The 12,661-nt window shown below is 34.5% G+C and overlaps 2 protein-coding genes across 2 annotated transcripts; one reads left to right on the forward strand and one right to left on the reverse strand.

The window, feature by feature from the left end:
* Positions 1-7,166: 7,166 nt before the first annotated feature.
* LOC103325937 (uncharacterized) lies at positions 7,167-8,514 on the forward strand. The gene is made up of 2 exons (XM_008228125.3): positions 7,167-8,057; positions 8,273-8,514. The coding sequence occupies exons 1-2, from the start codon at positions 7,407-7,409 to the stop codon at positions 8,318-8,320; spliced, it is 699 nt and encodes a 232-aa protein (XP_008226347.2). The 5' UTR covers positions 7,167-7,406; the 3' UTR covers positions 8,321-8,514.
* Positions 8,515-8,815: 301 nt separating this feature from the next.
* On the reverse strand, positions 8,816-12,445 carry SWEET2 (Nodulin MtN3 family protein). The gene is made up of 7 exons (XM_008228124.3): positions 11,995-12,445; positions 10,734-10,770; positions 10,397-10,613; positions 10,132-10,290; positions 9,927-10,046; positions 9,630-9,783; positions 8,816-9,356 (listed from the first exon to the last, which is right to left on the reverse strand). Exons 1-6 carry the CDS (start codon positions 12,053-12,055, stop codon positions 9,670-9,672), a joined length of 708 nt encoding a protein of 235 aa, XP_008226346.1. The 5' UTR covers positions 12,056-12,445; the 3' UTR covers positions 8,816-9,356; positions 9,630-9,669.
* Between the last annotated feature and the right edge of the window lie 216 nt (positions 12,446-12,661).

A 12,661-nucleotide genomic window follows, 5' to 3' on the forward strand; every position in this document is an offset into this window, starting at 1 on the left:
ACCGTGATGGATGGTAATTGATTATGGGCTTCACTAGGAAACGGGTCCTCTCTCTGCCTATAATAGTGCACATACCCATCTTATGTGTACGCTGATGAAGACACGTATTAGGGTTTTTTCTAAACGTGCAAAAGGCTAGAGAGAGAAATCTATTTCCTCCACACTGACGGCTCGCCTACGGATCGCTCAAAGCAAATATCTTGATATGGTAGAAGACTAATCATTTAATGTATGTAATTTAAGTATAATTGAATTTCTGCCTAATGTTATTGTGAAAATCATGAAGTTCAAAATCTTGGGTCATGGATTGGGTTCTTATGGTTTTACCCAATATTAAGTTTACATGTGGTATCAGGGCATGGTTAAGAACTTTCATGATTTTCCATTAAGAATTTTACGATTTGATTTATACTTATTTGAATCATATATATGTATGTATTGGTTGTGCCGTATGAAATATGTACCATTAAACCAAGAAGGATTACTTTCATTTAGTTAGCAGTATGTATGGTCAATCTTATGAATATTATTTCCTTTTGGTTCTGGTGCTGTATCCATGAAGTCGTTTTAACATGCTTCTCTATGCATATCTTCACCGTGCAATCATATGGATGTGCTTGCAATTATGTATTTTAATTGCATTAGAGAGATATAATATATATATTTGTATATACGATGTTATTAAAGCATATTATGTCTCGGTGTAAGTGCTTTTGGTTACATATCAGTCAGTTTTGCATAATTGAATTGGAGTGTTAATGGCTATGCATTTACTTGGCTACATGATTATTTTCAAATTGAAAAACAAATCTGTCAATTGGCAAATTATGATTTCATTAATTATGATGCTAACAGGAAGAAATAATACCAGTTTTACTGTCAATTTATATTATTATGTGGAAATCTTAATGAATTGATGTATTATTAAATATATGACCACTTATGAACTCATGGTATAATCCTGGTGTAGACATGTTCAATGAATTAAAGTTATTATAATATAAATATATTTGAACATATTGTATTTCATTGTCACTGTACTTTGTCTTATGAAGCGAGGCAATCTAAAGGTCTATTGCCCACTACTGTGTTAAAAGGTCATATATTTATTGGTTAATCTAATGATCAGTTAACCATTAAAGTGTATTAATTGATCTTATGTAATCCATTAACTGTTAATTTAATTTGACATTCATATTATGAATAGTTTGTTAGTCACCAAAGTGGCTAAGCTAGAATGTTCCTTGAATATCAAATTAATTAATCTAATGATCGATTAATCATTAAAGTGTATTAGTTAATCTTATGTAATTGATTAACTAATATAGTTGTTAATTTAATTTGACGTTCATATTATGAATGGTTTGTTAGTCACCAAAGTGGCCAAGCTAGAATGTTCCTTGAATATCAAATTAAATGATAATTAATCAATTACTTGTGATTTAAGGATGCATATAAATGAGGTTGAACCTTATAATGTTTTTAAGGTTCGAACGTCATGAGTATATTGATTTTCGTCATTCATAAGATATATGGATCACCCAAAGGTGGATCCACTATTCATATGATTGGTGATATAAATGAGGTAACTTGTATATGTCTTATTTAGATTTGTTTTGGATATCCAAAGATATCAAAGCTTTTCTAACTAGGAATATACATTTACAATAATGTAAAATATAGATGCATCATAATTGTTAATTATTGGTATTGTCATAATTTATCCCAAAGGAGAGTTATGATGATACGTCTATTGATGGTCAGACTATATAAGTCTTATATATGTTTGTACGTGTTTGTCACTCAAAGCATTAGTATTCTGAGCATATTACAAATTATGTTGCAATGTCGCTTTCAGGTTCGCTTTGATCTAGTTTAGATTTAATTTTTCATTTTGTCGTGAACAAGTCCAGTATCACCAAAGTGTTCTATGTCTTGATTAGGCATTTCAAAATGAGAAACTCATTGCTATTATGGTAAAGCATTGAGGATTAAAGAGCCTGTAAAAGATCAAACATATTGAGCTTTATGTTTATGCAAATAAATAGACATTGCAATATAAATTAAGGCTATGCTCCATTAATGTGAATAATGCTAAAGAATTCTTGAGAATTGTTAACAAATCCATTACATGGACAATATTGGTTGACCTTACCATCATGAAATTTGATGGTTTGCAAAGCATGAATGAGTGTATTATTGAGCATACTGATTTAGCGGCAAAACTGAAGTCCTTGAGATGAAGAAGAAGGAAAACGAAATTCACCTATATAGAAGGTGAAGCATTTACAGAATATGATTCGAAAAGAAAGGTAAGTCTTCCGCTTTTATGTGTTTCGAATCAATTTTTAGATGAATTTTCATATGATGCTTGATGGATTAAATTATGTGCTAAAATTCATGTTTCTAATAGTTTAATGCAAAGTTGCTTTTGACTTCACTTTTTGGAATTATATATTCAATTTAATGGCCATGATTTAGATTTATTGAAAGCGTATTATGTTCTTACTGTTTCAAATCTAGTTGGAATTTTATTTGGAATTTGGCAATAATGTTTTATCCTTTAAAGGTTGGTGATGACTGTTTTAGTCTCTTAAAGAATGCCTATTTTGTTAATTATGGTATTCTATTAATGATTTATGAAATTAAAGTATGATGCCTATATTTTCTTTAAATGTTTTGATACTTTGCATGATTGATTTAGAAGTGACTGCTATTTGACAAATTAAAATTTAATGTTCTTATGTCATAAATGACTGGTAATGTGTTCAGAAAAAGAACTAAGGGATCAGTAAGGAATGAGGTTCTTCTGAACCTATATTTTATTGATCTCTTATTGGTGTGTAAGTGGATTGTGTTAAGGAAAACAATTTTAATACACCAAGAAAGATGCCATAAGAAATTTTTAGCTAATTGAAATTATTTATAAAACATGTGTTCACCTTATAATGCTCTATCCTTTAGTTAGGGGTATGTGAAGTAATTTATCGTTATGTATACCATTATGGATACATGTTCTTACTACAACTATTATGCTAATTGGGTTCCTATTAAGGCAATTTAAAATAAGAAATTATTTGAATTGCAGAAAGTAAGGAAATCCAGTTTAAGGCACCATTATGTTTTGGGTTGCTTAGTGGGAGTAAGAATGTAATGTTTACATGAGAAGGGATTGGACCTTCAAAATGTTTTCTGATAACCTTATGGTTACCTAGAAAAGTACAAATGGTATAGATTTTATTATCCTAACCATGGTATGAGATTATTGAAATAAGTAACGTCAGTTTCATTTTAAATGGTGAAATTAGTGGGAGTGGATAACCAAGAAAATTGGTTTTATGAAAAGTTAGTGTGCAAATTTTTGCATGCGTACTTCATAATGAAATTGTTATTCCTACAGTTTTAACAACAATGAATAACTAATCACTACATTATGACTACTTCACCGGTGAAAGTGTAGTAGAGACCCACAAAGAATAGCATTAAGATGATATCAAGACATTAAGCGTGTTGGTATCTGCTACTCTAAGTGATTATTTGGTATATCTACAAGAATCTGACAGTGAGTGTTACGAAAGATTTTGATTTTATTTTCACATGTTGTTAAACATGAGTTGAAATTAATTTGCCAAAATGAAGTTTGTGATTTCATCGATTTGCCTGCAAAGGACAAGTTGTGTGTAAGAGTGTCTTCATGACTACATACAACTCCAATGACAATATAGATGGATATAAAGACACACTATTGGCCAACGATCTTACTAAGAAAGATGGCATATGTTATAAAGTGGCATTTCTCTCTTGTTTCTAAGAATGACTCACTTGGAATCATATAGTGGTATTCGTAACTCATTATGAATTAGAGTTACACTGTATGGATGTGAAAGATAAAATATTAGATGAGTGTTTAATAGAGAAGTCTGCATGAATGAACTCGAGGACTTTTCTTTTATTGAAAGAAACACATGCTTTGTGAATTGAAGAATTCGCTATATAAAATTAATAATTAGTGATTATTATGGTATGCAAAGTTTAATATCATAATATTTTCTTATTTTTTAATTTTTTAATGAAAGCACTATTAATTGTTGTATGTATCTCAAGGTCAGTGGGAGTAAGTTTATATTTCTCATTTTGGATATTTATGCTATTTTGCTTGCTATATATTGGTCTTGGTTTTCATTGTTGAAACCATTAAGGGCCTGTCTGGTAATGTTTTCAGAGAATGTTTTTAGAGAATATTTTCAAAGAATGAAAACGAGAAAACAAATTTGCATTTTCAGGATTCAAGAATGCGTCTGGTAGATTAATTAGAAAACATATTCAGAAAATAAAAACAGTGAAAACGTGTCTGGTAGTACAATTTGAGAATAATAATATGTGAACTATTTTTCAAGTATATTTTTGATAATGTATGTTCTAAAAAGAATAATTACAAAATAATAAAATTCTAATGTTAGAAAAACATAGAATTATCTTTAATAATAAGTGAAAATGATAAATTTAAAAGTTGAATTTTGTTGGTTAATTGATAAACTGAACAAGTATGCATCTAAGAATAGTTTTTTATACATACAAAATTTTTTCCCCCAAAATAAATGCAGATTATTGAGTAAAGAACTTCTTCTAGTAGGATATGAGAATAAAATAAACAATGAAGTGTCATTTCTTTTCAACTTTTATTTTTTCATTAATATTTTTTAATGTTTATTATAACAAAAAAAACCTAAAATTATCTGAAACTATTGTTTAATTAAAACAAGATTATAAAATAAAATAAAAATGTTAGCACACTTTTCCTTCCTCCTTCTCGACTTTTCCAACTCAGAGACTCCCCACCACCCAACTCTCCTCTTTTTTCACTCTCACTCTCTCATATCTCTTCATACATCCTCTCCTCCAATGAGTGCTGGTGTTGCTTGGGTTTATATAACCCATGTGAAAACAGCAACAAAATCACACTGAAACACATAATTCAAACCACCACAATAACTATGACCCTCGATTTGTTCAATTGGGTCGCCGGTGGCTATTACGGTTCGAGTAATTGGGTGGTGATGGTGGAGGGAGGCTGTAGCGGAGGCTATGGCATTGACGAGTTTGATTCAAGCCAAGGATCTGATTGTGGTGAAGGCTGTGGCCTTGAAGTCGGAGTGGGTCTCACAAAAGAAGGCAAAGAGAGAAAGGAAGAGACATTGGGGTGTTTAATTTTTGGGTCTAGGATTTGAGAAAGGTGAGAATGGAATAGAGCACGATGATGTCTTATTCCAGCCGAAACTATTTCCCTTGTTTTCACTTCCCTCTGAAAATGATGAAAACGTCTAAAAGTTGTTTTCTCGTTTTATGAAGAAAGTTGAGATCGTTTTCAATTCTTCGTTTTCCGTGTTTTCTAACTTAATTGCACCGAATGCATTTTTGGTTGTTTTTATTCTCGGAAAACAGAAAACGGGGTTAGAAAATGATAACGAACGAGCCCTAAGCTTTTCTCTAAGAACCTTGAATGAAATATATGGATGAGACAATTTTTGTGATTGGAATTGAAATATTCCAGAATGGATCACATGAATTGTTAAGTTTGTTTCATTAAGCATATATTGTAAGTGTTCTAAAGAGACATGATATGGGATAATGTTTATCCATTAATGTTGCTCCAATTCAGGAAGGGAACAAGTTTAGCATTAGGCCCATAAGAGTGAATCGGAATATTAACAGTACAATGAGAATTCATTATGCATATATGGTTTGCTTTGAGGCCATATTTGATGAATTGAAGTTGCGAGTTTTAATCTTAGGACTTGGTGTTTATGTTTTATTGCCACGCCGCTAAGAATTTATGTTGATACCGCAATTGTCCTTTTCTCCAAGAATGACAAGTGTTCTAAGAGTGCTAAAAATAGTGGAATTAAATACCTTGTCATTAAGGAGGTTCAGAAACAAAGAGTATCTATAAAGACAAAACTTATGCTTGCAAACCAAGTAAAAGGTTCTGGCCAAAGACATTAATAGTTATATTGAGAGGACTGTTCTTGGTCATAAACCATGATAGTATTTATGATGTTGTGGTTTGCATAATGACAGTTTATTTATTTTGACACTATGAGCTCAATAATTGAATATGTTTCTGTTATATTCTGTTTTCCCTTATATGTATACATGAATGAGATTGGATGAATGATAACAGGAGTAGTCTTTGACAAAGATATTATTGGACTTTTTATGATACTTCTCACTTATGGACTGTTTTAGGTGATTTGCTAATGTTGTGGTACATGGAAGGGATTGTATCACTTATTGATGCATAACCGCCATGACTCGCATTAGAAAATTGCTTAAATGCGGTATTTATTTATGTCGACCATATGAAAGTGAGGATTATTCTGAATGTATCGCGCACCTAATATTTATTTATTGAACCATAAAGTAAATTTATCATATGGGCCAAGTGGGAGAATGTAAGAATATTTTATAAATATTCTGTGTGGCCCACATGAAGTGACCTATGTGGTAAATAAATTATTTAATTGGTTTAATAAATATTATTCAGAATAATGATATTGGTCAAATAAAGAGAAGTAGTTTCCTATTATTACCGTGATGGGTGGTAATTGATTATGGGCTTTACTAGAAAACGGGTCCTCTCTCTCTCTGCCTATAATAGTGCACATACCCATCTTATGTGTATGCTGATGAAGACACGTATTAGGGTTTTTTCTAAACGTGCAAAAGGCTTGAGAGAGAAATCTATTTCCTCCATACTGACGGCTCGCCTAGGGATTGCTCAAGGCAAATATCTTTGTATGGTAGAAGACTAATCATTTAAGGTATGTATGTAATTTAAGTCTAATTGAATTTTCGCCTAATGTTATTGTGAAAATCATGAAGTTCAAGATCTTCGGTCATGGATTGGGTTCTTATGGTTTTACCCAATATTAAGTTTACAAATCAATCCCATTACGTCTCTAAATTCACTTATTAATTTCTTGCAGACACATTTTTTTACAGTCTAAGCAGTCAGCTGAATTAACAGCTTCTGAAACTCTGCATCAACCACAACAGAGTTAATAATCCCGATTTGATGTCTTGTGTTCAAGTCTCTCTTCTCCAATATCGATCATATAAAATTAAAAATAAAACCCGGATCCAAGAGAAAAATAAACAGAAAGAAGGGCCATGTTTTATTTAAGAGTTTTAATAACAACCTTGTAGACCTCGTGACTGCAATTAAGAGCCATAACGGTGAGCCGTTCTTATTTCCCAACGGTTGGTTGAATTGAAACTCAAACAAGCACGAGCACCCCCTTCTCCCCTGAGCAAGCAAGCTATGCTAGGCTAAGCCAAAGCCCTGCAGCAGAGACCAAGCAAGCCCCCAGCTAGGCGGTGGACCTCACGTGAACACAACACCATCAATGCAAAATTTTAAAATAATATTGAAGAAAAGTTATTGCTTGCACCTTTCTATGTCTACACCCAAAAAGATATCATTCCATTCTACCTTTCCAAATCAACCAGAGTTGGTCTTTTTTGTTACATGCATAAGGAAAAAAGGCATGGAAGCTTTGTGGAATTTAGAAGACAAGTGGAGGCTGTCAACCCAAGAAGCTTTCGTCCTATTGGTATCTGCTGCCTTTGCTGTCATTGGTCTTTGCATGGCCACAACGGTTTTACTAAAGAAGGCTCAGAGAAAACAGCAGCAGATTGTGATGAGCAGCAGCCAACAAGAGACCTCAGCAACAGGTCCTAAATGGTCTGGCTCTGAGCCAAGTTGCGGTTGCGGTTCGATAAAGGGGGCGTTGGTGAGCACGGTGCGGTGGAGCAGAGCCAGCAAGTGGGAGGAGGAGATACAGCAGGGTGGGAGTTGGAGAGAGACGCCGCAGCCGCTGCTGGACAAAAGGGTTGCAGTTGAAGTGGGGTGGCGAAGCCATAACTCAGACTCCCCTGTGTGGCAAAGGCCTATACTTATGGGGGAGAAATGTGAGCTTCCAAGATTCAGTGGCCTTATTCTCTATGATGAAAGAGGTCTGCCTCTTTGTCACTCCCACAAAGAAACCAGAAACCAGGTAAATCAAATTTACCAATGCACTACTTTTTCTTTCAATTTTACTTCTTGGTTGCTGCTGGAGCAAAAGAAATGATCATTTTTTTACCATTTTATAATTCCATCCGTTCAATCAACTTGTGCATGCTCTCTCTATAAATTCAGACCCGAAAGTGTATGCTTTTTGTTGTTGTTGAGAATTTGTTGCTTGTTTCTCAATCAACATACTTTGTGCAGGAAAAAACAGCTGCTGTTACAAGAACAACTTTGAGGGACTTGCTGTAATTTTCTCTGCAGAAATGTTAGAAATAGTTTTGGCAAAAGAGAGTGGTTGGGGTTTCAGTTGTAATATGGGCCAGTCATTTTCTGCAATAACAACACCCATTATGTGCACAGCTGTAGCATTTTTTATGAACATGTTTTTCTCTCAATTTTCATGAGCAATTTTGTCCAATTAATGTGGCAATTTTTAATTAGGTGCACGTAAGTGGGACAACCGAAAATTTTGAGAAAGGAAAAATGAAGACGATACATGAAACTTAAATTCAACCATGCGATCTATCAACCGTGCTGTACATCATGAAGGTTTTGTATGCAATGACAGACGAAATATCAGGGGAAGAGAGCCAGAAACATATTCAATGTGCACCTAGGAGGCTAGACGATCTGTTCTCACTTAATTTGCCAATTTAACACGTTACACATTTATGTTATCATGCAAGAAATTTTAGAATTCAGAAGACAATTGAATTTTCTTGCATTCCCTACAAGAATATGAAATAGAAACACGAGAAGATTATATTGCATGAGGTAGGCACAATCACAACTTACATAAACAAATAACCTGAGAAAGGACAGTGAAATCGATACCACAGCACTTTATTGATTGCACGAATCATGCAGGGTGGGTTTCATATCTGGACCTTGACCTCACTTGGTTCTATTCCTTGATCGATACCCATAGTGAAGCTGCTAAGCCATATAAAAAGGCTTTAGAGGTTTCAACTTGACGAAAGACCAGAAGTTGATTTGATGATCTTAAACAATTACTTTGTTGAACTCATACCAATTCATGAATGCTACAGATGAATCGAGGAAAAATTTGACCAATAACCCTTTCTAAATATCTATGATACACGAGATGCACTTTCACATGTAGACAACTGAAGATGGAGGGGAGAGGGAGAGGGAGAGGGAGGGGGATCACTGGCACAGAGGAGCTTGACAGGCTGAAGAACATGATTTTAGTTTTCAAGTTGGAAGCACCACTCTTTGCTTCTGCCTTCTTGCCTTGTTATGTCAAGATAACATCTTCTCTTACCTATTGGAGGGGAAAAAAAAAAAAAAGGGCAGCCATGGATGAATTAGATTGGTATAAAATTAGCTTTATGTTTTACACGTCCATGCAGAGAAAGCCAGGCCACCATTTTCTTTGCATGCAAAAAGTAGAACATAGCAGTTATCTGTGTAAATTTACACTCAGAAGGATTGTACATGCAAGAAATGAGAAGGCGATGGTTTCTGGTTGCTATAAAACCACAACAATAATAGAGAACCGCCTCACAGAATAAAATAGATAGAAAATAACACTTACTTCAAAGACAAAACATGTGCACATTTCTTGTTGGCAAAACTTATGGATATGGAGCTATCAACGGTTCTCTGGAGTCTTCTTTAGATGAATCCTTATAGTAAAAGTACAAAGCTAATTGTACAATCCCCAAAATGGTTCCTATGCCATTTGGAACCTGAAATTCATAAAGAAAGATACTGTTAGACAAGGGAAACTAGGAATACGTATTCTGAATTCACAGCTCCAACAGCTTTGCAAAAAAATTAAGGGGAGAGAGAGAGAGAGAGAGAGAGAGAGAATGAGCTCACGGAATCTTACATAAATGAAGAGATCGTAATTAAAAATTCCATAAAGAAAGAATGACGTGCTCATTAGGAAGGTAGAAAGGGAGAGATAAAATGGCATAAATTCGACACTCTTTGTCCGGATCACCAAGTTCTGCAAAAATATAACAAAGTAAGTAGAGTAAGACACACTAATACCAAATTAACGACACAGATCATCAATGCCTGGATTAACTTACAATTATAAACATGGGAGAAGCAAACATTGATATGAGAGAAACACAACTAAGCAGTCCAACAATCAGCTGGCGCATAACAAGGTCAGTCATTTGCAAGCTCCCAAAAACTATGATTGCAAATAGACCAAAATCTGCCAACAGAAATCCCAGCATCCTCACCTGGCAGCAACATTAAGGGGGAACTCATGACAGTTTAGAACATAAGAAGGGTTTCAGAAACTTGATCAAAGTAACAAGTGTGAGTGATCTTGAAGGGATGTGTGACCTTTTTCGATTTCTCAGCATATATTATGAAGAGGGCTATGTAGACTAATTGAAACACTGCACCAGCTGAATTCACCGTCATGATCAATAAATTATCAGAAGATACAAGTGGCGATCCATACCATGTGCAGATCAAGCAGTTCAAAAGGGCATATATGTATGGTAGCCCTGAGAACTCTTCAGTTGAACGGTTTCTGATGATTCTTCTATATGTGTGTCTGAAAGTAAAAATAAATAAAGTTAATTAAAAACACAAACTGGTGAGTAAATGAACACAAATCCTACTGCACTTTCCTGTTTTCTGACATTCAATTATTACCAAACTCAATGAAACTTACATTGGTGAAAGAAACAGCCCAAAAGCAAATATGTTCCCTGTAACAAATATTAAAAACAAGCATAAGTGTGGAATCCTTATATGTGCATCTACATATACTATATATAATCGCAAATTTTCAATTGCGAGACATCACAGAGCACCGCAGGTTTTTTTTATTGCATTGACCGCAGGGTCAACTCAACATGTTTAACAGCATTGAGAGGCATTGCATAGGCGAAACACCTTGTAATAGCATTGAGGAGCATCACACATCAGTAATATAATACAATATGTGTATGTGTGTATCCCAATACTATTCAACACTTCATCAGAATACGAATAGTGGGAAAGAGTTCTCACTAATATTTGATATTTAGAATTGCCAAAGTATCTGGGTGTTTCTTTTTTAAAAGTTCTAAGACATGACTTGTTCAAATGTCCATGCATTAATACTAAAAAGCTGTAGTCTAGTGCCAAAATTCTGTTTTATCCCAATACCAATTAGTGACGTCTAAATTTCTCATTCAAGAACTCAAATATTATAACAAGAAATCAATTTCTGAGAAGGTGCATCCAGTAGCTACTTAGATGGACTAATCCCACATTTCTGAATTCAACAGCTTAGTTAAGAGTAAGCAGCAAAAGTGCATCTTGTTTTCTGGAAGCCAAAATCCTTTTAAGACAGTAGGACGCCATGTCAATATTTGCTTTCCTGTAATACCTCATTCCTATGGTTGAAATTTCTTTACTAAGTTGGGGGGGGGGAAGAAAGACATTTTAAACAGGCACCAGTCTTTACTAAATAGGGGAAAAGAAAGACATTTCAAACAGACACCAGTCAGGAAAAACGCATGCACAAACAATTGGTTTCAAAGATCGTTCTCTCTATAAATCTTAGTGATAACGACTTTGACCTAACAATCCTGAAATAAAATCACAATGTGGGCTGCTGAACCAATATGAAGACTTTTGCCCACTTGACTAAAATCAGCAATCTCCTCATTCAACAGAGCCAACAGTTTTCCACCAAAATTGGCCTACTGGAATATCATACACCAAAAGAAGAGGGGTTTCTTTGCTTTTGCAAGAAATGCAAGAACAATAAGGAATTGAAGCATGTAGAACAAAAACCAACAAGTTCCTCAAGTCGACCATAATAGTCTCATGGGATGCTAACATGGGTTTTCTTTGTTTAATAATTTAAATGCCAAAACAGGAACAATCCAGACAATGTTCACAAACAAAACCCATGATTCAAAAAGGGATCTTGAGAATAATACCTGCGATTCCAGCTGCATCTCTGCAGATAATGAACACGGAATGTGAAGCAGAAAAAACCATCAATGCCTTCAATTCCAACTCTGCACAAAACCCAAACTAACCAGCCAAACAAGACCCAAATCCGCTTTTCAAATAAAAGCCAGGAGGGTTTAACAACAAAAAAAAGGTCTAAACTTGGCAGCTCAACTGTTCGAGAAACGTAGAAAAGAGCTTTTGCATAACTACAGCCTGCAGGTCCTTATTATTATCAGCCTCTCATTATTTATTTATATTTAGACAATTCACAGATGTAGAACAGTACAAGGCCAAGACTTTCATCTTGGAATATAGAGAGAGAGAGAGAGAGAGGAATTCTCTTTTTTTTTTTCTTTTTTTTTTTTTGGTCGGAGAGAGAGGAGTTGTCGTGTGCTCCAAAAAATTAAAAAAAAGCTTGTGGCCATTTTCAAGTTTATTTTTCCCATGCGTGAAAACTTGAATGGAGGATGTTTATTTGGAGAAGGGATGCTGATCTGGGGTGTTACGGACAAAATTTCAAGTGGGCCCCTCATCACATGGTAGGACGACACTATTTTTAGCCCCGTGTATCATATGTTTGTGATGTGGTTTACCAACAAGAACATGCAGATTAGGGTCTGCTCAAAGATTTGTCTCCCTGCCTGTACAACC

The sequence above is a fragment of the Prunus mume genome, linkage group LG3 (genome assembly GCF_029339155.1).
Source record: "Prunus mume cultivar Tortuosa linkage group LG3, ASM2933915v1, whole genome shotgun sequence".
Taxonomy (NCBI): Eukaryota; Viridiplantae; Streptophyta; class Magnoliopsida; order Rosales; family Rosaceae; genus Prunus; species Prunus mume.